At 30.6% G+C, this 26,196-nt stretch overlaps 1 protein-coding gene across 7 annotated transcripts in view; it reads right to left on the bottom strand.

Annotated features, from left to right (window-relative positions):
- The window catches only part of LOC143054828 (adhesion G protein-coupled receptor L2-like), a 60,558-nt gene that overhangs the window by 18,076 nt on the left and 16,286 nt on the right, over positions 1-26,196 (bottom strand). For 5 of the 7 annotated variants that reach the window (XM_076227912.1, XM_076227922.1, XM_076227881.1 and 2 more), the window contains 9 exons: positions 20,281-20,463; positions 12,721-12,967; positions 8,819-8,928; positions 4,864-4,965; positions 2,202-2,330; positions 1,747-1,881; positions 753-971; positions 467-561; positions 25-96 (listed from right to left, as the gene is read on the bottom strand). In XM_076227912.1, the coding sequence (XP_076084027.1) occupies positions 25-96; positions 467-561; positions 753-971; positions 1,747-1,881; positions 2,202-2,330; positions 4,864-4,965; positions 8,819-8,928; positions 12,721-12,967; positions 20,281-20,350 (1,179 nt within the window). In that variant the 5' untranslated portion in view covers positions 20,351-20,463. Of the gene's footprint in view, positions 1-24; positions 97-466; positions 562-752; positions 972-1,746; positions 1,882-2,201; positions 2,331-4,863; positions 4,966-8,818; positions 8,929-12,720; positions 12,968-20,280; positions 20,464-25,085; positions 25,318-26,196 lie in introns of those variants that run through there. The other 2 variants (XM_076227891.1, XM_076227898.1) reach the window with 2 other exon arrangements.

The raw sequence follows: 26,196 nt of genomic DNA, 5'->3' as shown, positions 1-26,196 counted from the left end.
AAAATATGTCATGCTCAAACTTACTGTTGGTTTACAAACTTTGTGTTTTTTACATTTGAAACCATGGAGACATTTTTTACACTTTCTCCTATGAATCTGGTATAACAGAAATTATCACAATTATAAATCTGTTCTGGAATTGTGTTCTATCAGAATACAAATTGACTACTTGGGATGATATAACATTTACCTTTGCTATGAGGGGGTAAACAAAAGATACTGATGTCAATACCTTGTATGGCAACAAAATGTTTGAACAATGAATCTTATTGACACTAACAGAACTTTCAAAACTGAGGCCATTAATTAACCTTTTTATCTATTGGATATTTTGTAATTAAAGCAGTAATTCATATTAAATCAAATTTGAAAATGCGTAGATGCTCTAATGGCATTTATGGCCAAAAAATCAAAGTACTTGAAGTGACTTCTGCTTTAACAAATATAAATGTTTAATAGAACCTACCAAATCTTCAAAGTTATCTAGCCATGGTGACACACAGTTTGATAAGTTTGGTTTTCTCTTCCATCCTCGTATACCACACTCCCAGGTCATTTTACCTACAAAGATATTAAATCTCCATTAAAATAGACCCAATAGTCCAAAATAAATCTTTTTTTACATTAATTTTTGTTGTCATCAAAACTAAATTGAATACTTTTAAATTTGAATCAATAACAGGAATTACTATTTGGCTGACTGTTGGCTGGATTAAACTAAAAATAAATTCCAGGATGTTTAAAACAATTACCTTTCAAATCCCCTGGGCAGTCTCTTACAACGATCCCTGTCACAGAGACAGGCCACCACACCCCTTCAGACTCTGTACTTTTACATGTGTATCTACTACTCTTCTCAGTTGTTGTTGTTGACTTGGTCCTTCCTGGTGTGGTCTTTTTGATTGGCATTGGACTGGACTCTGTTGGTTTCGGTGTAGGTGTACTTGGAGCTTTTGTCGTCACTATATCAACTACAAACAGCATAATCAATACATATACTGTCATTTTCAATATCAATCAAACCACATAAAAGATATAACTGATCTTAAGAACAAAGTTAAACAGAGTATAAACCGGTAGTTGTTTTAAAAGATCAAATAGATTGATACATTAAGCCACTTACTAACTTCCTAGATGCTATCAATGACATTGTCATAGGGATTACAAATATAAGTATATTTATGACACAACTTCTTTGTTAAATACTTGATGTTAAACAATTGTGTCCAAATTTTATGTTAATAGAGACAACAACTGTCATTATTTATGTTACTGGGTCACTATAATAAGGTATACACAGCGGTTGACTGATTGAAACAAATCACAGAAATTATAATAATGCATAGAATTTGTGCATTAAGTTTGGTTCTGTCCTTTATGAGAACTGTAAACTGGCCAGACAAGAATCACATACTGGTTTCATATTTGGTTCAAAACTCATAGTGACAGTAGGGGTAATAAACCAATGTCCTCAAACATGGCAAGGTAGTGGCAACTTTTATTCACATTTTTCTCATACTGACAGTAGACGAAATAAATCCATGGCCTCAAACATGGCAAGGTGTGGCAACTTTGATTCACATTTTTCTCCTACTGACAGAAGGGGAAATAAATTCATGTTCTCAAACATGGCAAGGTGTGGCAACTTTGATTCACATTTTCTCCTACTGATAGAAGGGGAAATAAATCCATGTTCTCAAACATGACAAGATTATTAGTAGCAACTTTGATTCACATTTACCTTACCTTGACAATAAGGATAATTAACAAATCCTGGCAGGCAAGCGTCACATGATAGTGTCAAGTTTTGTCCACACAGACATTTCCCAGTCTCTGAAGAACATATCCCTGGTAATGTAGCACGGTTATCACAATCACATTCTAGAATAAAGAATTTAATAAATTAAAATTAAAATCATATATACATTGAACATGGCATGCATATTGACCTAGAAAAATAAGGACATAAAATACCTAAACATTTCTCTTCACCTTTTTTGTAAATTCAAACACCCGAAATCAAAAATTTAATTGCAAATTAGCCAAAAAAAATATTTGATTTGATTCCATCTTTTAAACATTTATCTGCAGAGGTTTGTTATAGTACCCAGCAGAACACAGACCTATAACAGCACAGAAAGAACAGTATCAAGTAAAACCTCTACCTGTTTATGCAAGGAAAACCCTAGCAGAATACGTACCTATGCAGGATGGGAAGTTATAGTACCCAGCAGTACACTGGTCACATTTGGTTCCACTGAAGTTTTCTCTGCAAATACATTCTTTGGTGGGCATACATGTTTTAGTTCCCCGTACATCACAATCGCAACCTGATAATATACAAACATCATTAACTACACTTTGAAAACTAGTATATCTAAAATCAGTCAACTAATACCTGTTTGTTAAAGGAATAACATTACGGAATTCAATTTTAACTTCATAATGATGTGATTTCTACCTTAACATATTGATATGTATGTGTCAATTAAAAAAAATAATGAGTTTGAAATACTGGTATCATGATTATTCACCTGGATATAGAAGTAGAAAGAAAGCATAAATTAGATTTTCTACCAAAATATAATAAGTATCAATTTATGGCTTTTGTCTGACCAATAAATACTCAAATTTGTTTGATATTCATGGCATAATAATTGTTTTTTATATGAAAAAAAAATTGTCTTTAAAATTTTTAACAAATGATTTTGATTGTAGTATTTTGCAAAATTGAAGTCAAATTTAGTTTTTTTTAATCATATTTACAATTAATAATGAAATTTATTTCCTCCTTTTGTTTCATTTTTAGATTACTGATGGTAATAAGAGATATATTTAAATAAATAAAGGCAACAGTAGTATACCGCTGTTCAAAACTCATAAATCCAGGGACAAAAAACAAAATCGGGGTAACAAACTAAAACCGAGGGAAACGCATTAAATATAAGAGGAGAACAACGACATAACACCGAAACGTAACACACACAGAAACGGACCAAGCATCAGACAAAACACCACGAGAATAACAAATATAACAAGAAAACCAAATACATGAATTTGGGATAGACAAGTACCGTGCCACGTCTGATCTCAATATCTCAAAAATAAGAGAAAACACAAACGACTCAACGTTATCAATTATCAATAACAAAATGACCCATCTAATTTTTCAATAGAAAATCAAATGTTTCCTGTTAGATTTTTTATGTACTTTCTCACAGAAAAAAGATAAGTACTAAGTCTACATCAGCTATCAGTCTACAAAGTCAATTGATTCAAGTTTTATGGGTTGATAAGATAAACCAAATATAGATGTAACCATCAATGCTTAATATATCATATTTATAATGGATGCTGTTAAAATAAATATCAAACTTAGTGATTTTGGTAAATTTTCAGAAATGGGGATTACTATAAACAGTAATGTAGCATTAATGCAAAATTGTATCAACATTGAGCTAATGAAAAGTATTAACCACTGATCAACTTGAAATAAATTTAATTTGTTCGTGTGCTGTAAAAGCTTGTAAACATCAAAAACCCAAACCTCTGTTTAACAAATATAACTTCAGTAACACAAGTTAAAAATCCAGGACAAAAGAAGTGAAGTTTAAACAAATACAGCTGGTAACTGTACTTTGACAGAAAGGACAAAAGAAATCACTTGCTTCCACTCGAACTTATCAGATACCAACTGTGACAGCAAAAAAGTAAGGCCTTCTTTCTCATTCCGACTTTTGGTCAAATTTTATTGTGATTAATTCATCCTGTCACATTGTCAAACAAAATTGCTTTATCACCAGGTAATACTTATAAAAGGACTATAAAAACTGACCTTGATGCATTCATGAAGATTTAACTGTGGTTATAAAGGATAAAACTTTGACATACCCATAGGCTGATGGACCACATACATGTATTATCTCTTAGTTAATTATTGAAATAACAGCTGATGTCTGCAGTCAAGTCAACAAATGATGCTCAATTTATTCAACTGAATTATAATTTTCTTTGTTATTTATGCAACACTTGAATTCAAAATCATTCATTGTCCCTATTTTGTATCTTCTTTTATTGCGAAACTCCAATGAAGAGCATTCACTGAACAAAAGAAGCCCCATATCACATCCTTACAAAAATAAACATACAGGTACTTGTCCTTCGGTCCCTTATCCATAGTTGTTTCATTGACAATCATACTTTATCTTCTTACATTATATTCAGCTTTCACTGCTAGGCAGATGGGCTAACACTATCACACTTAGTCTAGACAAACAAAGACCTAACATACAAACATCTTATTTCCAACTCAATAGAAAAATTTAGACAACTGCTACAACTTCTGATGTGTTTTCTAACATGGGACAGACTCACTAACATCATAAGGGTTAAATTAGTAATTATATCTCCTCTTAATATAGTCATCAATGGTCGAAACAAACTATACATGTGACCTATAGTTGTTAATTTCTGTGTCATTTGGTCTCTTGTGGAGAGTTGTATTATTGGCAATCATACCACATCTTCTTTTTTATATATACAGTTGTTAATTTGTAGCTTTATTGATATGATTTTAATAAGAATGCCATGTTTATACTATTTCTTTTTCTAGCTTTACAGTAAAAAGCTGTATGGGACGACATGTTATTATAAGTCAAACCATTATTTTCTAACTAACTTTTTAATGTGAAGACACATTCCATAATTAGAATTAGAATGAATTTTTATTTCTCAGCAGTGATGTGTCTGGGTTTTATTTCAGACTACTACGCAAATTAAGGAAAGAAATTCTCTTTTTTTTCAACAAATATCTTAATTATCATAAGATAAACCATTCATGATACCCCTATGAAGATTAGGTACCTGTTGTTGAGACTTCTGTAGATTTTGTTGTGGGTTCCTTCGTTGTTGTTGTTGTGGTGGTGGTGGAGGGTTTCTTGGTAGTTGGATATGGTACTGTAGGTTCTGAAAAAGGACTATCCATAATTACACACTAATAAAATTTATGTTTATGTTGAAGAGGACAAAAAAGTTAGTAGCAATGTTTGTTTTAAACTTTTAACTTAACCTATCATTTCATAATGCATTAAGAAACTAATTTCATGGAAATATTTCACAATTTTAAAATCAATATAAATTTTATATCATTAAATCATTACGCTGGTATTTTGCTGATGGCAAAACTCTTGAAAAGAACTTATTCTTAGATTTGACTTACAATTTCAATAAAAGACAACATATCATTCATTAATCATCTTACATATGATAGATAGTTAATGCATTCAGGAAGACACCTGCTTACAAATCATTCAATTATCAGCTAATTCATTAACAGGGTGGATATTGTTTAAGTGAGAAAATAGTTGGATTTATACAAACAACACGAAAAAATAAATATTTAAGGAAACATCTCAGAACAGCTTTTTAAAAGCTTGGTAATAGGGTCTAATTACTTTACCAATCTTACTAACTTGGACAGGTTTTCTTAGGAATGGTCAGGTCTAATTTGTAATTAATACAAAAATAGTTAGCTTTTGAAATACAAAATGTTCAAATGAATTGCCTGATCTGATTGCTGTACCTTCATCTGCATTAACTATGAAAAAACATGAAAACAATAATTGGAACACTGTGTTACTGTGAAAATTGTTACTTATCTAAACATCCTTCCTATTCGTTAATTTGAAAATCCACAAACAATAATAAACGATGATTTTTTATTTACTTTCTCACAGAAAAAAGCTAAGTATCAAGTCTACATCGACTATCAGTCTACATAGTCAAGTGATTTAAGTTTGGAGGTTTGAAAAAAATTAACCAAATATAGATGTAACCATCAGTGATTAATATATCATATTTATCCCCATTATAATTACAAATTGATGCTGTTAAAAAACTTGTCAAATTCTGAAACTAGTATTATGCAAAATTGTATCCTTACATACAAGAGCTAATGACAACTAGTATAACCACTGATCAAATTGACACAAATTTAAAGTTGTTCATGTGTTGTAAAAGCTTAACATCAAAAACCAAAACCTCTATTTAACAAATATAACTTAAGTAACCAAAGTTAAAAAGCTGCGGAACAAAAGATAAGTGAAGTTTAAACACATACAGCTGGTATTTTAGTTGGATTTTTTTAAACAACACGAAAAAATAAATATATTTTAAGGAAACATCTCAGAACAGCTTTTTAAAAGCTTAGTAATAGGGTTTTTTTAAATTACTTTATCACTCTTACTAACTTTAACAGGTTTTCTAAGGAATGGTCAGGTCTAATTTGAAATTATTAATGAAATGGTTAGCTTTTGAAATACAAAATTTTCAAATGATTTGCCTGATCTGATTGCTATGTCAGCTTTAACTATGAAAAAACATGAAAACATTAATTGGAACACCGTGTAATAACCAGGTGCTCCGCAGGGCGCAGCTTTATACAACTGCAGAGGTCCAACCCTGAACAATTGGGGCAAGTATGGACAAAACATTCAAGCTTGATACAGCTCTGAATTTGGATTGCGATCAAATTTTTGACATTATATGGGTTTTTTACACAAAACAAATGTCAAGATTTTACAAATCAATTAAAGATTTCTTCTTCAAACTTATTTAAATTTAAAATTAAATAGTTGACACAGCATAGGTTTCTGACACAGAATGAATGTGGTCTAATGAACTTAAAAAAACATTTTTTTGCCTTTGAGCAATTCACTATGTTGTTGAATATTAATCCTCTCAAAAAAATGTTTGAAGAAATTTTCTTTATATTTATGAAATCTGAAATGAGAAAAATTTACCCCCCCCCCCCCCCCCATTTTTTTTCACATCCCCCTTTCCCTTTTTCCAAAACTGATCTCAATTCAAATTTCTAATGGAGTTTGCAACAATAACTACTCATTTAAATACATCATAAAATATAAAAATGTAAAATAAAGTGCTTGTTATCACTGAATGGTAAAGATTGTTTTAATTTATCAGTTGGTAGTAAAAGTGAATATACATATTGTATAAACAATTATTTAAGTTGATTCAACTACTATTCTGGACAAAGAAAGATAACTCCAATTGAAAATTTCTTGCTATATCACAATATTGTGCAATTAGATATTTCTTGCTATTGCGCAATACTGTGCAATTGAAAATATTTGCTATTGCACTATACTGTGCAATTGAAGATTTCTTGCTATTGCACAATACTGTGCAATTGAAAATTTCTTGCTATTGCACAATACTGTGCAATTGAAGATTTCTTGCTATTGCTGAATACTGTGCAATTGAAAATTTCTTACTATTGCACAATACTTAATATAATAATTTTGGATCCTGATTTGAACCAACTTGAAAACTGGGCCCATAATCAAAAATCTAAGTACATGTTTAGATTCAGTATATCAAAAAAGCCCAAGAATTCAATTTGTGTTAAAATCAAACTTAGTTTAATTTTGGACCCTTTGGACTTTAATGTAGACCAATTTGAAAACAGGACCAAAAATTAAGAATCTACATACACAGTTAGATTTGGCATATCAAAGAACCCCAATTATTCAATTTTTGATGAAATCAAACAAAGTTTAATTTTGGACCCCGATTTGGACCAACTTGAAAACTGGGCCAATAATAAAAAATCTAAGTACATTTTTAGATTCAGCATATCAAAGAACCCCAAGGATTCATTTTTTGTTAAAATCAAACTAAGTTTAATTTTGGACCCTTTGGACCTTAATGTAGACAATTTTGAAAACGGGACCAAAAATTAAGAATCTACATACACAGTTAGATTCGGCATATCAAAGAACCCCAATTATTCAATTTTTGATGAAATCAAACAAAGTTCAATTTTGGACCCTTCGGGCCCTTATTCCTAAACTGTTGGGACCAAAACTCAAAAAATCAAACCCAACCTTCCTTTTATGGTCATAAACCTCGTGTTTAAATTTCATAGATTTCTATTTACTTATACTAAAGTAATTGTGCGAAAACCAAGAATAATGCTTATTTGGGCCCTTTTTTGGCCCCCAATTCCTAAACTGTTGGAACCAAACATCCCAAAATCAATCTCAACCTTCCTTTGGTGGTCATAAACCTTAAGTCAAAATTTCATAGATTTCTATTTACTTAAACTAAAGTTATAGTGCGAAAACCAAGAAAATGCTTATTTGGGCCCTTTTTGGTCCCTAATTCCTAAAATGTTGGGACCAAAACTCCCAAAATCAATCCCAAACTTCCTTTTGTGGTCATAAACCTTGTGTTAAAATTTCATAGATTTCTATTCACTTTTACTAAAGTTAGAGTGCGAAAACTAAAAGTATTCGGACAACGACGCCGACGATGACGCCAACATGATACAAATATACGACCAAAAAATTTTCAATTTTTGCGGTCGTATAAAAATTAAAGTACTTTGTCAGACATGGCCGATAAATGAAATATTTCAATACATGCATATTACAGAAAGATGCACTATGCTTAACAAAAATTAAAAAATAAAAAAGTAAAATAAAGGATAACATTCTAGATATATGATGCTGCGTAAAGAATCTTATAAGCTGATTGAGAAGTCATGTTTAAACTGGTCACACAAGTGTCTAATTGACATCTGATTCCACAAAATGAACATCTTTCTTTTGGAATTCAAAACCAATCTAAACTGAAGTGAAAATAAACAAGTAAAGCTTCTTAATATGTAATTATCATCATTTAGATCTGTTGTTAACAATGTTAGGCATTTACCTCAAGTCTATAGGTTTTTGGTTTTATTTTCAATGGTATATTTGCACCTTTTTAGTCCATTGGTTTTTTTCAATGGTATATTTACCTGATTTTTGGCAATAATAATAAACTTCTAAATATTTATGAGTTGTTTTACATGGATCTGGGAATACCCGATTGGATGCCATGACGCTGCATTCCGGTCTGCCATCACATCTGTAAGGAAAGGCTACATGCAGTTACATGGAAAGAAGTATTAGAAATGTGACTATACTATGGTATCTCATACACAGATGACAGAAACATATATATGGTATCTGATAAGGAGGTTTGCAGATGACAAGAACGTTTAATAAAGCCATTCCAATACAATTAATTCTATCAACAGACACAGTATTTAATGCATTTCTGAATGTATTTTCCAAATGAAGAAATGTCTCGGAAAAAATATTTATTGATTTTTTCCAAGAACAATGCCTTAGGAAACAAATTGAAGTAATTATGTTTTTTAAGGTACAAAAATAATGTCAATTATGTGAGATAATTTCAAAATAAATTTCTGAAGGAATCCCCAATTAAAAATTGTATTTATGAACATTTTTTATATAAGATTATTGACACATTTTATAGAAAAAATAACCAAATGGATCAGAAGTAAGGGTAACAGATGTTACAGAGTTGGTTATTTATTGAACATAATTAAAATACTTCACAAAGCAATGAGAAAATCATAGTTGACTTGGATGTCTTTAAAATGATTTTTTTTTTGTGTTTTAAGAAATGCTGAATCATGATGTACAAACAGGAATGGGATATTGATAAGTAAATTGTATCATCATATTACTTCAATCTGGATTTATTCCAAAAGTTAATAACCAATTCTTTTGTGTCTTTGTAGACCTAGAAACTTAAAAGCTTGTATATTTTCACTTAAAACCAATAATGATGACTTGTAAAAATCAAGATGATTCTACACCCCAGAAACTTTTAAAAGTCAGATCTTCTCAAGACCTTTAATGAAACTATTACCCCAAATTTAAAAAAAAAATCTTTTTATTTTCAGAAATGTTGATAAAAATTGGAGAATTGTATCAATGAATTTCTTGCCTTTTAGTAAATAAAATATAAAGCAGCACATAAAAACATAATGCTACCTAAGATCATACAAATGAAGTCAAAATTAAAATCATTCTTGCAATTACAATTAAACTTTTCCCCGATTATTCATATATTACACGATTGATCGGCTGTTACGGTAAGACTTTCAAGAACTAATGACCAAGATGACCTATAATTGGATTTTTTTCTGTTTTGACTAGTCTTGCTAGATTTCTACCCATGATTAGAATTGACACTTTTCTGCAGTTCAATTCAATGGCAATGACGGAAATGAACAAGTCTTATTGTTCAGATATCGACAATTCATTTACTAGCCCTTGGACTTTAACAAAAGCCAAAAGACAACACCAGCTGAGTCCATATAAATAGATTCTAGACAAATGCCTCTGGTAACAGTTAATAACCTTATAATTATTTTCTGTTGCTGCAGTAGGTCCCCCCAGGAAACGAGCAAAACTAAATATCTGATTTTGATTATAAATTTGTGCCCACACATATAAAAGGACATTTTAGTCAGCTGTCTGATGCTTATAATTAATAACAAATCATGTCTCAAGCCTCTATCAAAGTGCTGAGTTAGATGAATAGTATTTCCTATTTTTTGCAATCTGAGATGCCCTTTTGTGGACTTATAAAAATATTAAACATGAAACTTAACACCACCATGATGGCATGCAGTTCTATTGTTTGATGAATAAATACAAAGTACATGCATATATATACAGGTTTTATTGTATGAATGAGACATGTCAATAAATTTGGTTGGTCATCTTCCTGCTCCATGCATGGTATACATGCATGGTCCTTACCTACACAATGCCACGTCACCTCAAGATATTTATGTGTAGTCTCACAGGGATTACCAAACACCTTAGATGTTACAACTAATGTGCACTGAGGTTGCCAATCACACCTATATATAACCAATACCATAGTGTTATATTAATATTCATACAACATACACAACCAATTGGAACATTCCGTCTTTTCACAGGAGTTGTCTCCCATTCTATAAGTTGCCTTTATGGCGTAGATATAATTTGTTGAATAATGCCCATCTGAATTTTCTTTATTTTGCAGTACATTTGTTTTGCGTTTTACAATTACCTTTCCACATTTGATACAGGTTAAATCATTGGCAGTGTATAACATATTAGAAATAAAAATATTTGAACATATTACCAATAACTTCTTTAGGGGGTATGGAAGGGGGCCAATCGTTAGTGAACAAATTGGAAAATGAATGTAACAGTCTAGCTGGAGACAGACACTATAAACTCTCCCATTTTCATATAAATTAACTGTACAAGATATTTCATAGTCTTTTTGATTGTATTAATGATAGAACTATCCCCAATTTTGTATTGCTACTTTCCATACTGTCATATAAATCTATAGATAGTCTTTCACAAGTAGCACATAGATATACGATAAAAGATCAAGTGGGAACTAATTGGAGACTGACACTACACCCAATGACTAATCATTGTATAAGTACTTCTTAAATAAATATCCCGACTATCTATTTGTATATGATAGTACTTGTGATGCAACTTTGAGTTGAGTATTTCCTTGTACAACATCCAAGGTCATTCCCTGTTAAGTATATTCAGATAGACCAAATGTATATGCAACCAACACCCAACAACAATAATAGCAGTGATTCCAGTAACTCAAATTGCATCTGATTGGTTGATTTGCAAAATCGAAAAACAGAACATTATATAGCAGGACATAATATCAATGTTCTAATAAACTGATGTAATTTGTAAGCAATATTCTAAATGCTGGTTAGATCAAATCATTGAAATGTACTTTAGATATGTTTTTTTTAATTTTTTTTGAAAATACACTTCAAAGCTTGCATAAGTTTCGTAAACAATTTAAAACAGGTCATTAAAAAAACACCCACAAAACAAAATGTTTGAACTAAATCCATCAGAGGTTTAATTAGGGAATAATATCAGTGTTTTCTTCCTATCAAAACAAATAACAACTCCAATAGGTCCTATTCACCAATAAACATATACAAGCTAAATAACAAACCTAAAATGTGGTTATTACAGATAATGTAACATCATTGAACCAAAACAATTCAGAGTATGTATATTAAATATTGTTTACAGAACTGGGTAAATATATCAGGATGTTTACCATTGATTAACATCTATAAATTATAACTATGACATTATATTTGGGGTACAGAATAAATACAATTATCTCTGTGGTAATAATACTTGAAAAACTTTTGGTTAAGTGAAGTAGTTATCTTCAACATAACAAACTTGGATCCTTTTTATCTATGACATATACTTGTCTCAAAAGAGGAGCAGCAGTTACGATAAAAGGGATTAATGCATGAATCGGGAAAACAATTAACTCAAAACAGGACTGAAATCTCACTATCACGGACAACCCAGCAAACATGTTACTCAAAACAAGAATGATATCTCATTTCCACTGACAATTCAGCAGACACAATTCTCAAAACAAGAATGTACCCAACAAACAAGTTAATAAACAAGAATAAAATCTATCCTCTACTGAGACAGTGACCCCAACAAATGAGTTACTGAAATCAAGAATGAAATTTCATTTCTACCAACCACCAAGCCACTCCATACAAGAATGATATCTTACTTCTATGGACAACTTAGCAAACTATTTATTCTAGTACAGACCTTAGGCTAAAAATCTGGTATGTATCATAGACCAAATTTAGCTAAAATGTAAAGTTGCAGAGAATGGGTTGCTAAAAATTAACATTTATTAACATCTTACTCTAACCAAACACCAACCAGACTATTCAATGGTTCATGTTTACAGGTCTATAATCATTTATAGTTCCCAATCCAGGAGTTCTATCTCACATTAATCATTATACTTTACCTTGCTGCCACTATGTTAAATGAATCTTTGGCTGAACATTGTAAATTCCATCCTGAGGTCACTGACCAAGGATTACAAGTAGATAACACAAATCGTCCATAATTAGCACGAATTACTCTAATCACACCATTATATGTTGTACAGTTTAAATGCATTGTACTGTTCTCACAAGCATAAGCTATCCTGGTGTCCCTTGAATCATCACGGTCACCTCTCCTACTGTAACGATGACGGCTAAAACTTACACCTAAAAGTAGAAAATATTTGTCATATTTCATTCTCATTTGAAATATTTATACTTGACCTTTTTATTCCAGGTGAGCAATCTTCTTTGTTGTTTCTTCAATTGTTCAAGTAAGATTCTACATTCATGTACCATTATTAACTCTTTTGTTCAGAAATCAATGAGTTTTTAAATAAAACATAGAGCAACTGTGATAAAATATTTATACTCTTTTTTTCCAAACAAAAGAGGCATGGTTTAACATTAACTGGCTTTACTGATCATAATACAATTTATGTTTCAAGTCTTTAAGATGAAGATTAAACTATATAATAACTTATGACATTTAATATCAATTATTCTTGAAAATGAGGCCAAGATGAACCTTTCCAGACAGACTTGTACACCTTGCAAGCATTACAGACACCAAATACAATGTTTGCATGTCTCAAAATTGGTTTCTGCTATCTAACTTTTGTATGCAGCCTCAACTAAATGTTATGAAACTGTGTACAATGCTTATTACCACATATCAAGTTTGAAACTGCTACAGCAGGGGCATAAAAAGTTTACGCTGTTGCAGCTGCTGGATACATATCAGACATTCATAACAGACACATAACCAAAATGGGTACTTAAAAATACACAACAGAAACCAAGACATAGCTCAAACCCTTCTATTTGCAATCATCAAAAAATCATATTTCTGTTTGTAATTATCTAAACTTTTCTTCTATCAAACCACATTACTGAAATGAAATGCCTTTAAACACGAAAATACACATTTCAAAGAAGAAAGAAAATTGATTTTGGATGAAGTTTTGACATTTATCCCATGAAATAATATACAATTATGGCCCGTTGAAAAGGTGAATATCCAAAATTGTCAACACGAGAAGGTTATTTCAATGAGGGCGCAGCCCGAAGTGAAATAACTTTTAAGGGTTGACAATTTTGGATATTCATCGATTCTAAGGGGCCACAATTGATTTATTATACCGAACTAACAGTGGAAAGGCCTTTCAAACACTTCTAATATTTTTTAAACTTTACATAACAAAGATAAAAGACAAGCTGACGTTTGAAAATACATTGTGTTCTAGAATTTCTAGAATGTTCAACAAAGGTAGAATCTTTTTGTAAAATATTGATGGCCCTGAAAAGGACCGTTACTCTATAAGAGATATCATCAGCTGCTGGCACTCTATTCATGTCCAATGCCTTATTTCCTCATCTCTCGGTGGGCTTCCAGTGTAACATGAACGCTGCCATTTTATTTATTTACGTCTGTGACGTCATTTTCCTGGGAGATAACTCAAGTACAAATTAACAATCTTAAAAGGTTATTCGCCGGTGAATAATAGGGTTATTCACCGCTGGTTGAAATTTTTAGGGTTATTCGTCCTTCCTTGCAATTGAATGAAAAACAACTGAATTATTCCATGTCACGTGATAACGTTTCACCCAATAGAATTGTTTAAAATATATGTAAGGTATAATAATAGAAAATATTCGTGAAATACAACTTATAACTCTGTGTTTCATCTCCACAGTTTTTGGAATGTCTTCAGCTGAAGTATCTGTACCTTACAGCATTGTTATGCTGCACTCTTAGATAACTCAATCACCCAAGTTTAGGTAGGTGACTGCATGCAATATTAATTAGTAAACATAACATAATATAAAACAGCTTAGATCTTTCTGTTCATACTGTCTGTACTGCTTAAGTTTTATTGATACAAACAAATAAAAGTATTTTGGCAGGATTTTAGTATCATTAAGGGGAAAATTTTAAGAATCTGCATCAACAACATGTTAAATGTTCCAAGCCACACAAATAAGTTGTCCTAAAGCAAAATCTGATTGAAATTGCATATAACACTTCCCGTAAATCAGCCCATTCAAAGTTTGCCATTTTGTAGGATGTTAATGACAGAAGGAAATCAAAAGACTTAAGCTTATGTAACAACACCCCTTAGATCAAATAAAACACTTGATGATGTTACGTTATTTCATTGAGTGTTTACGTTATAACTTTGCCAATGAGTTCTTAATTATTGATTTAAACATGCAAACTTGTTCAAACTTCATCAATTTCCTCTTGAAAATCTTCACAAGGATATAATTTAGTTTTCTGTTATATGTAAAGTATATGCTGGAATTATAATTATCAAGAATTAAATGCATAAAACATCTCATTTCCTTTATACAAGCTTTATTCACAAGAAGTTTTTGTAATCAAAAGTATATGTCAGTTTCTGTTCTTTTGCATTTGACTTTGGATTGAAATTATTTAAAATCTAATACAATCGAAATAAACCCACACATGCTTCAATTGAAAGTCCAACAAACATTTTTTGTTTTACACAGTCAATACAAATAAAGATCTTCTAAACCAAAGCCTTGCTGGTAGAGTTCCCTTAATTAAGTGGATACCAGAAGGTATGCAGGGTTGTCAAATAAAAAAATCAAATACCACTGCATTGATTGACAGTTAATATAAGAATAACAAAATATGGTACGACTACAATGGCACCCGATCCATAAAAGACCAAAAAGGTTGAGTATGTAACAACTGTAGGTCACCTCAACAATGAGCAAAACCCATACTCTATAGAAAACTTTCAATAATTCCACTCATTATTCTGGTTGATCAGTTATATCGGTGGAGGATCTTAAGAATGACTTATTAATAATGTGTGTAATGATAGACCTGCAAACCAACTATATTATTTAGGAAATCTACTTATCAGCCATATCATCCTTTCGTTAAAATAGGGGTAGATTTCCGAGAAGCCCCTGTGGATACGTAATCAAATGAAATATGTCACTGAAAGTGAAACTTTATAATCGTTAAATCAGAAATTTTTAGATTGTGACAGTTAAAAACATGAACAATATACACAAATGTGATATCAATCAATAGATTTCAGAAAACAATGAATAAAGCGATCATATCAAAATTTAAAATGTGATTTTTCATTTTTGCAAAACAATTTTCACAGATATATCTGAATTAACAGTATTATTCATGTATACAGTTTTAGAAATATTATATCAAGCACTGTTCTCTTGGCCTTTTTATTTCTAAGTTTTACAATGTATAAATGTTAACAGATATTGCCAAAATACTCAGGACGTTTATTCTTTTTCAAATGATACCTTCACACATTAACTGGACTTGATCAGGAGTTTTTATTCCTTTTTCACACAATAATCTGTAATGTTTAACAAAGGACAGATATAAAGATATAATTTCTCCATTTAAAGTCAATATAAGTTTGTAAGGTGAAGAATTAAAGCCATTATGTCCTTTGGCTGCTTATACTGTAGTGTAAAAATCTAAAGAAGGTGTTAAAACATTGAAATGTATTCTTACAAAGATGGGGTAAAAAGGTAACATAATACTTTGATGTACACCTGTAGCTTCAGGTGAGAGAAATCTAATTAATGGAAGGACATACACTACCTTCATATCTAGGTCATTACTTCAGGGGTATTGTCTTCTTATAGTTTATTTAACAAAATAAAGAGTAAATTACAAAGGCAGACAGATGAATGGCAAATGGCAAATTATAATTAGATTAACGTATGCTGTTATTCAAATGTTGTAAAAGCTAACACTTGAAAATTCAATAAAAGGATTTTTTTCTATGGAGAAAATTGAAAACTTAATTACTAAAGTGGCGTACAATTTGATGACAGCCTCAAAACATATTACAGAATTACATAATACCATGTAATTTATATACAAACAAATATATATTATACAATTACGGTGAAGTGAGTGTAAGTGGACAGATTGTGATCCATGTGTTTCTACAAATCTTAAAAGTAAACAACTAATACTTCTGTTCCATGGCAGCAAGTACTTCATTTCAGAATTGGATAAAAGTCAATTGTTTTATTGCCCATTTAATCCATGCTACTTCCCTTTGTCATGTTTTCATATACAGATTTTGATAATGAAACGGTATGGGGAGGTTTTTAATGGGCAACCAAGTACATGTTTTTCTCTTGAGGGTATCACCAGTCTAACAAATAACGGATTACTACTTTGTCCATCCAAGATCATATGTTGAAATGATACTAGTCGAAACTAAAGGCCATACTGATACTAAGTTAAAACTTTTAGCTTTCAAATTCATCTCTTTAGGTCTTCTAGTAATTATCAAATAAAAATAGAAATGGAACTATTGTTCCTTTCATCTATTGGTAATAAAAAAAAATACAGAAGATTTCTTGACATTTTTGTCTCATGTCATAAACATGTCAATGTCAATTGTCTATTTCAACTTTCATGAGTAAACTTTGTTTGAAAAACAATGTATAAAATATTTCAATAATGCAGCCTAATTCTGCATTGGTCCCTTTAAATAGCAAAAAAACATCTGGAGCAGACAGCATTTTAAACCCTTTGTTACAGGCTTCAGCAGAAGACAAAAATCCTGTGAAGCATCATAAAAAGTAGATTTGAGAATTTTATTAAATTAATCCTTTTTAATATGTTGATTGATGGTACAGTGGTCAAGAGAATGGTTTTGTAAAAACAAGAACTTTTAAAGAAAACAACTAAAAGTAATAAATATTATTTTAAGTGCTCTAAACATAATGAACAAAGGAGTTATTTGTCTGAAATCATTGTACCTGGTCAGTTTATACACCTGTAAATTATGATTAATTCCCTGACAGGTGACTAGTGGACAATAGACCCCACGCCAGTGTGAAGATAACCTCACATTTTATTATACTTCTTCACTGATCTGAAGTACTCAAGTTAATAATCACTGTTGTGTTGGCTGATATGTTCAACATTGTTAATTCATTTTAAATTATCAATTTGTATTACTTGTGTCCCGAGTCTCAACTTATGGCCCTATTTCATTATGAACTATTTAGTTTCAATACTTGTCTAAATGAATCTTAATTAAGATACTGAACAGGAAAAGCAATACAGGACTCGTGTGACTGGGCGACTTGGCTAAAAAATACTTTCCCAGTTATTACTTTGTTCCTTGTTTATCAATTTTAACATATACATATGCAGATGCAGATTTTGATATTTTCCATGCCCTAATTCAAAACATGATTTTTCTATATTTGCTGAGTCTTTAAATTTCTTTGTTGAGTTTTGTTGTTTGTCTTTGGGTTTGTTTGTTTTTTTGGCATGGGGGTCAGTTTATTTTCTACTTAGTACCGTAGTTTGAATGTCCCTTTTGCCTCGCTTTCATAAACCACAATTTCAAAACATCTTTTTTTTTTATTTATCAAAGCAAGTATCAACTAATTAAATGCAACTAAATGTTCACATCATTCATAAAACCAGGGATACAACAATATGAGGTCAGACAACTTTTTCAATTTTATCACTGCACTTTTAATTCACATATAATTTATTAATCATGAATGTAGCAATAGCTAGAGAATATGAATATGTTTCTTCTCATTTCAACTTATACCAACTAGGGTGTGTTACAAATAGCAATGTCAGAATCTCACAAATTATAATGAAAAGAAAATAATTATAACAGTAAATGTTAATTAACAGTGTAATTGGACACATGATCAATAAAGTCCAGTAATTACTTGTATGGTCATAAACAGTCTTAACCTGATAATGATTTTCTTAGTAATGACCCGTATTGTGTCTGGACAGACAAATTTCCCATGTATTGTATATGTGAATTATTAATGAAAGTCTAGCACTAAATTGATCAAAAAGAAGTAAATATGCATACAGAATAACCTTAGTGTGTATATTTGCCATCCCACCCTATCAAGACTATTTACGAGAAAGGTTTTGAGGTCAACTTAAATCCTATAGTATATCCTACAAAAATATAAAATGGATAACCAAGTTATTAGATCCCAGGACAGATTTTATAGGGTTTGAAGGGTTTCAGATTCTATCACAAATTTAATTGGTTTTGAAATATTTAAACCTATTTGGGTTTTAAGTATCTTAAGGTTATTTATACAAGATAATAAATCAAGTTTAAATCCTAAGCTTTCAATCAAAAAAAATATTTTCAGTGCAACTGCAGATTTGTCTTTTAGTTGAGATACTGCTTTTGACCATGTACTTGCAAGTGTGAAAACTCGATGAATAATTTTACTATTTGGCTATTTTGAACAGAAGCCAGAGAATGTGAACAATTTTTATGTTTATATTTTTTCATTCATCAGCTAACACAATAAAATGTCTAGAAATATAATACAATATACATTCTGTCAGTGACAAAATACATCTTATTCTATCATAGATTATATTAACTAATTTATACAATGAGAGGATTATTTTCTAAATTATTTTTTTGACAAAATGAAACCTAGGTTTGATATCATTTATACACAAACCCTATTAGGATATTTTACTCAGCTATTACATTTTTGTTTCTATAGAATTTCAATTTATCTTCAACTTAAACTTTTATAGGGAACAAACTAGAGGCTATAAAGAGCCTGTGTTACTTACCTAGGTCTACGGGCATCATCACTAATGGATTGGCGCCCTTGTGTCAGACATTTCATGATTATATCATCCTGAACATGCATGAAATATTAGCTACTGGACATTTATCAACCAACAATCAATCAATCATTATGCTTTCGTTTTGGTTTCAATAAAGTCTAAAATTCCAATTACTTTTTTTCCAATGACTAACAACTATTTTTAAATTTATTGCTTTACATAAATCAAGTATATGATGTCACCATGTTCGACATGCTTTTTGTTTACATGTTTTTTACGCATGTTTGTAGTGTCAATCTAACTCAGGGACATGAGCATTAACAGAGGTACAAACGTATATGTTACATTTATAAGCTTTTTTATGATAGTATCTAAGGGATGCCATAGCTGTCAAGTTACATCTTTATAACCATTAAGTCACAAGGGCACTGTATAGAGTAGAGGTCACCTAATTTGAGAAAGAGATCTACTTTACAAAGAGATATATATGTAATAGGAAAAATTAAACAAAAGATGCTTTTTTCTCTCCAAATATTTGATTATTATATTAGTTTTATGTATTTGAAAAGTTATATATGTACGATTTTTGAATATTTGAATTTTTAGCTGAACTTTAACCTTGCAGGAAAGATGTTCTGAATTGACACTACCTAAACTTGCATGGCCTGCATTCAACTACCCTTATATATATATGTATCACTTATTTCTCCATATAAACTGACTCTAAGTTTAAACAACATGTGCTAGCTATTTCATTAGGCATGCAATCAGTTGGACCTTAAACATTTAGACATGTCAAAATAGACTCATGTATCTCAAAAAAAAATTCAAAGATAAAACATAATTGTCATGAAAAAAAACTTACCAATAACATCTATAGGTAGTACCATTAACAAAAACACGAAAGTAAAATTCCTCCGAAATAAAAGACTCATTTTTGGAATAAATCCTGTTGAATATTAGGTAATTCCTGCACTTATCCTCATCAGTAAAATATAAATACAAGGTTACACAAAACTTCTCTCTATGAGTCAGGCTGAACTCTGTCCTGTAAAATAACAATTATGAATATGTTATATAACAATAAATGATACAGAAGGGCTGATGACAGATAGGCTAAAAAATAACAACAGAAGAGAGATGATGTGAAACTGTCCTGACAATGTTATGATCTAATACATTACCATCGCACCTGCTTCTAATAAACCTCATATAAAATGGCACATTAAAACCATTCACCACAATTTTATATTCAATATAATTTAAGAACCTTCTGTGGAAATATCCTATATATCCTGTTTATATGACCTATCTAAAGGGAAAATAATTACCTACACAGTAATCAAGTATATGACTGCAGACAAAAGTGAAAATTTATATACATTTAGACAAAAAAGAATACAAATATCATTTTGCATGTTATAGATGTTTTATTTATGTTATATTCAGTCATGAATAACTAAGTACATATTTCACCTGTGATCAATTAAAATTATGCTGTCAATATGCATATCAATGTGTTTGCTTCACACAAGACTAGCTTTAAACACAAATTAAAAATAAAGATCTGTTTGATTTGTATTTCATCTAGAATTTGTCGGTTTTTTGTCGAGTCTGCAACTTTTGTTGCAGAAAGCTCGACATAGGGATAGTGATCCGGCGGCAGCGTTAGCTCACTTCTTAAAAGCTTTATATTTTAGAAGGTGGAAACCCTGGATGCTTCATACTTTGTATATAGATGCTTCATGTTACGAAGTTTCCGTCAGTCACATGTCCAATGTCCTTGACCTCATTTTCATGGTTCAGTGACCACTTGAAAAAAAAGTTCAAATTTTTTGTAATGTAGAATTCTCTCTTATTATAAGTAATAAGATAACTATATTTGATATGTGCGTACCTTGCAATGTCCTCATGTCTGTCAGACAGTTTTCACTTGACCTCAACCTCATTTCATGGATCAGTGAACAAGGTTAAGATGTGGTGGTCAAGTCCATATCTCAGATACTATAAGCAATAGGGCTAATATATTCGGTGTATGGAAGGACTGTAAGGTGTACATGTCCAACTGGCAGGTGTCATCTGACCTTGACCTCATTTTCATGGTTCAGTGGTTATAGTTAAATTTTTGTGTTTTGTTCTGTTTTTCTCATACTATATGCAATAGGTCTACTATATTTGTTGTATGGAATGATTGTAAGGTGTACATGTCTAGCGGGCAGATGTCATGTGACTTTGACCTCATTTTCATGGTTCAGTGGTCAAAGTTAAGTTTTTGAGTTTTGGTCTTTTTATCTAATACTATATGCCATAGGTCAACTATATTTGGTGTATGGAAATATTTTATGATCTTTATGTCAGTCGCGAAGGTTTTATTTGACCTTGATCTCATTTTCACGGTTCATTGCACAGTGTTAAGTTTTTGTGTTTTGGTCTATTTTTCTTAAACTGTAAGTAATGGGTCAACTATATATGTTGTATAGAAGCATTGTTAGCTGTACACGTCTGCCTGGCATGGTTCATCTGACCTTGACTTCATTTTCAAGGTTCATTGGTCTTTGTTTAGGTATCTTGGTTAATGTTAAGTTTATGTGACAGTTGTAATAAAGCTTAGCTTTATACTTAGGACTATCAACATAATATCAATGATTAGTATAGAAGGCGAGACATTTCAGCTTGTGCACTCTAGTTTAATTTAAAATGCAGTCACAGTAAAACAAGCTGCAATAGCCAGTCAAGGTGGTTAAAAACTTCCATGATTAAGCTGCAACACACCCCTTAATTGGAAGTAGTCTAAAAACCAGTCCAATATAACTTATAATAATAGTAATTATTTTTTTTTTTAAACTAACCAATACTGGTTATTGGTTAACACAGGGATAGTTATCATTGTTAGTGAACCAGATATAAGGTATAGGTAGGTGATACTCATTGTACCTGTTTAGTCAATTTTGTCAATTATTGGTTGGATGCAATTCAAGCACACCTTATTACTACATGTATAAACTACAGTTTGAGCAGACAAAATATAAAAAAATACATACAGTTGAATAGTAATGTAACACAAATGAATTTATAAGTTCTCCCAAAATCGTCTAAAAACTGCCCTGAATAATAAAATCCTTTTTAACGTTTGTTTCATATTGTAAAGTTCCTTTCTCACCTTCAATTCTTAAAACACTAAAACAGAGGGCTCTTATATACCGATGATCTACGAATATTCTCCAATTGACCTAAATAATCTCCAAATATTCTCCAACTGACCTAAATAATCTCCAAATATTCTCCAACTCTTTGTTTACAAAAATAAAACATATAAATCATATAAAAGTATTTACTATATGACCTTAGAGAACATGCTTTGTTAATCTTTTATAGAAGGATAGTCATTTGACTTAATGACTTTAACAAACAATAAACAAATTGTTAATGTGACAAAATTAATTACAAAATAACACTTGTACATTGGGGTCTTTCAACAATTTGAATTGATCATATGTTATTTCAAAGCATACTAAATGCAATGTATCCAACAGTTTTACTGTACAACATATTGATGTAAATAGAATTACAACTAACAATTATCCTAAAGTCAGGACATAAACGCTTTCTTTCATAGTTAAAGAAATTAATTTAATGAATTGAACAGGAAGCTATTTATTTGTACAAGATAATGCTGTAATAAACATTGACAATGTCTCCAGCTAATCTCCAGGATATACCACAATCCTTGACTGTTATCATATATTAAACAATTATTCCTATGCACATGTACTATTCTGTACTCTGTCATAGATTACAGGCTATCATAAAACTATTCATCTTCCCTATTATGACAATTCTTTTCTTATCCTTTTTTTAGCAGTTAACACATACAGTTTAGGGTATGGGGTAGCCAAACACAATGTGTCTAAAGAGGGGGTCGGAGGGGTCCTGATCCCCAAATTCTCTGCCTTAAAAAAATGAAATCCTGAGGTCCTGAATTTAAAAATAATAAATTCTGACATCCCGAAATTTGACAAAAAGAAATCCCAGATCCCAATAAGGTCAATCCCGAAATCCCGAGCTTAAAAACACCCATTCCTGACGTCATGAAAAAGGTCCTGCTCCCCCTCTCTAAAGAGTATACCAATGTGACTAAAATGTAAGAATAAATTGCTCCAAACATAAGAAAATAGTGAAATCCTTTTTACATATCCTAGATGCCACCAATGGCAAGGACTTTTATAATGTTCTGTGTCTTACAATGTCCGATTTCACTTTCCTGAATTCCCTGTATTCTTTCCCCAATGTACTGTGGATTTATATTTGTGGGTACCAATTATCGTGGATTGATAAAAACTTGTGTATTCATGGATATTTCAATGCGTTGTTTTAGCAAATTCTGCTTACATTCCTTTAGAAAATCTGTATTCCGTTGAACATTTAAATTTGTGGTTCCCCTGTTCCCACGAAATTTGGTATTCAACGAATATTAATGAATCCACAGTATAATGAAACATTTTGCCATCTTACCGTACTTCAGTTGTCCTTTAAAGCTTTCACAGATTATATTATATACATATTTTTATAGCAAAACCTACTATTAAAAGAATATGTGGGATTTTTTTTTTATCCTTGGTAACTTCCTAAAATCTCACATAGATCAAACACGAATAATAAGTATATTATACATACATGTATTAAAAACCACATCCACTTTAAGCCCACAAGATCTATAAATAAGGAAGTTTCCTAATATTTTCCATAAATCATGAAAAAGTGTTGCAAATACTGATATTATTATACTCTTATAAATGTGTGGTAAAAAAACTTTTTTTAACAACTATGCTTTCAAAGAATAGATACAATTTTGTACATCTTTCACAACCAAACCTATGTGTATATTAGTGATGACAAGTTCAAAGAACTTAAAAAGTGGTATAGTTTCTGCAGTTTACAGAAAATCTGTATATATGTATCATTATACTGAGTTTTGACACTTATAACAAATTAAATGTCATTTCCAGCTTCATATCCAACATAACTGACATGTGTACAATGAAATGCATAGAATTATCCAACTATAACCTAAATACAGAAGGAAAGCAATACATTTTATCATTTTGCTTAATAACCAATGGTCAATTATTTGAGTTATATTTTGTCTTTACTGAATTTGCGGTTAAATATATTTTATTTGTGCATTGGTATTTGCCATTCATACTATTCAAATAATCTGAATTCTGCCACATTAAAAAGTATTTTAACTAACCGATAAGTCACCAATTTCAGAAATTAGTTCTGTTTCAAAACATATTTTCAGAATGAAAAATTAATGTTAACTTTTTTTACTGTGACAAATTCTAATCATTTTTAAACTGTTTTAACAACTCCTTGATCGATTAATTAATAATAAATTTAATTCCCATGTCATTCTATTCTATATGCACAATATAAGAAATATTCCATGAGAATGATTTGCTTGCGAAAATAAGTAGTTACAGTGTTACACCCATAAATTTTAGCATTTAAGGTGCAATTTACTCAATGTAAGATATATTAAATTTAAGTATTTGTACATTGCAAAAACATAAATTATTATGAAGTTGATATTTTCTACAGTAAAATTTATGTTCAATTTTGACATTAATTCAAGTTTTCTTAATTTTTTGTCAAGTTATTCATACTTACAGTTCAGTTCATTAAAATTTTACTGACTTAATCCAGAATATTTACCACTGATAAACAGTAATTCTATACACTAAATTTATATTTAAAGTAAACAATCCTTCTGGTCTATATTCACATTAAATATATATCTTTAAAAATCTCTTTAACTGACCACTTTGACAAAAATTTCATGTAAACAATGTTCCTGAATGACTGAAGTTACAATTTGTACATTGCCTCAGTCTAGGTCAAATTTTAAATGTGTAATAATCCTTTTTTACGTATACCATACAACAGTACAATAGATAAAACTTATCACTGGCCGATCTGACTTCTAAAGGTAAATACCGTCAAATCCTGTTGACATCCAATGGTCATCTACCGTGTCATGATTGACAGGAAATACATGATTCATATTTGTTCTGTCCTTGCATCGTTATCACTTAATTAAAATGTAAACGTCATTCGGTACATTCTCCATGACTTAAATGGAATAATTATACAGTAAATGATTTCTACCATCCTTGTTATCTGTTATGAAAATCTTATCAATATTCTACTGTAACCGATCACTCATTACTATACATGCATAATTCTGCCACGTCTAAAATCTTTCATATTATTGACTAATTTCTGCAGTACCTATTAAAACGTAAAAGAATCATGACGAAGTCAACTCATATATGTAAGTCCTTTTTTCACCCATCATAATAAAAATCATAAAATCTGTATTCAATTATCAGTTTTCGGACAATTTCTTAAGATAAAAAAATAGTCAATGATTTTTACATTTTTCAAATCAGTTAATCCAATGATACAGAAAATGATGTCAATTCATGTGAAATCATGTAAAATTGACAAATTCATCGGTCACAAAACTTCAAAGATGTTTATAATATAGTAAAATCAAATTTGAACTATTCTGAAAATAGTAAACGATCAATTGTTGCAACATGTGCAATGATGTTATATAAATGAGGCTCCAAATAATTTATTCATAAAACTTCACAGCTGAGTAAACCAAATAAGGTGATTACAACGAAATTTCATTCAGATCAATTTGTTAGAAAACTTTTACATAAAATACTATAATGCAAGAAGAATTGTATTAACTTTTGACAGAGAAAGTATT

Source organism: Mytilus galloprovincialis, chromosome 1, assembly GCF_965363235.1.
Source record: "Mytilus galloprovincialis chromosome 1, xbMytGall1.hap1.1, whole genome shotgun sequence".
NCBI lineage: Eukaryota > Metazoa > Mollusca > Bivalvia > Mytilida > Mytilidae > Mytilus > Mytilus galloprovincialis.
This window is presented reverse-complemented; position numbering and strand designations above follow the sequence as displayed.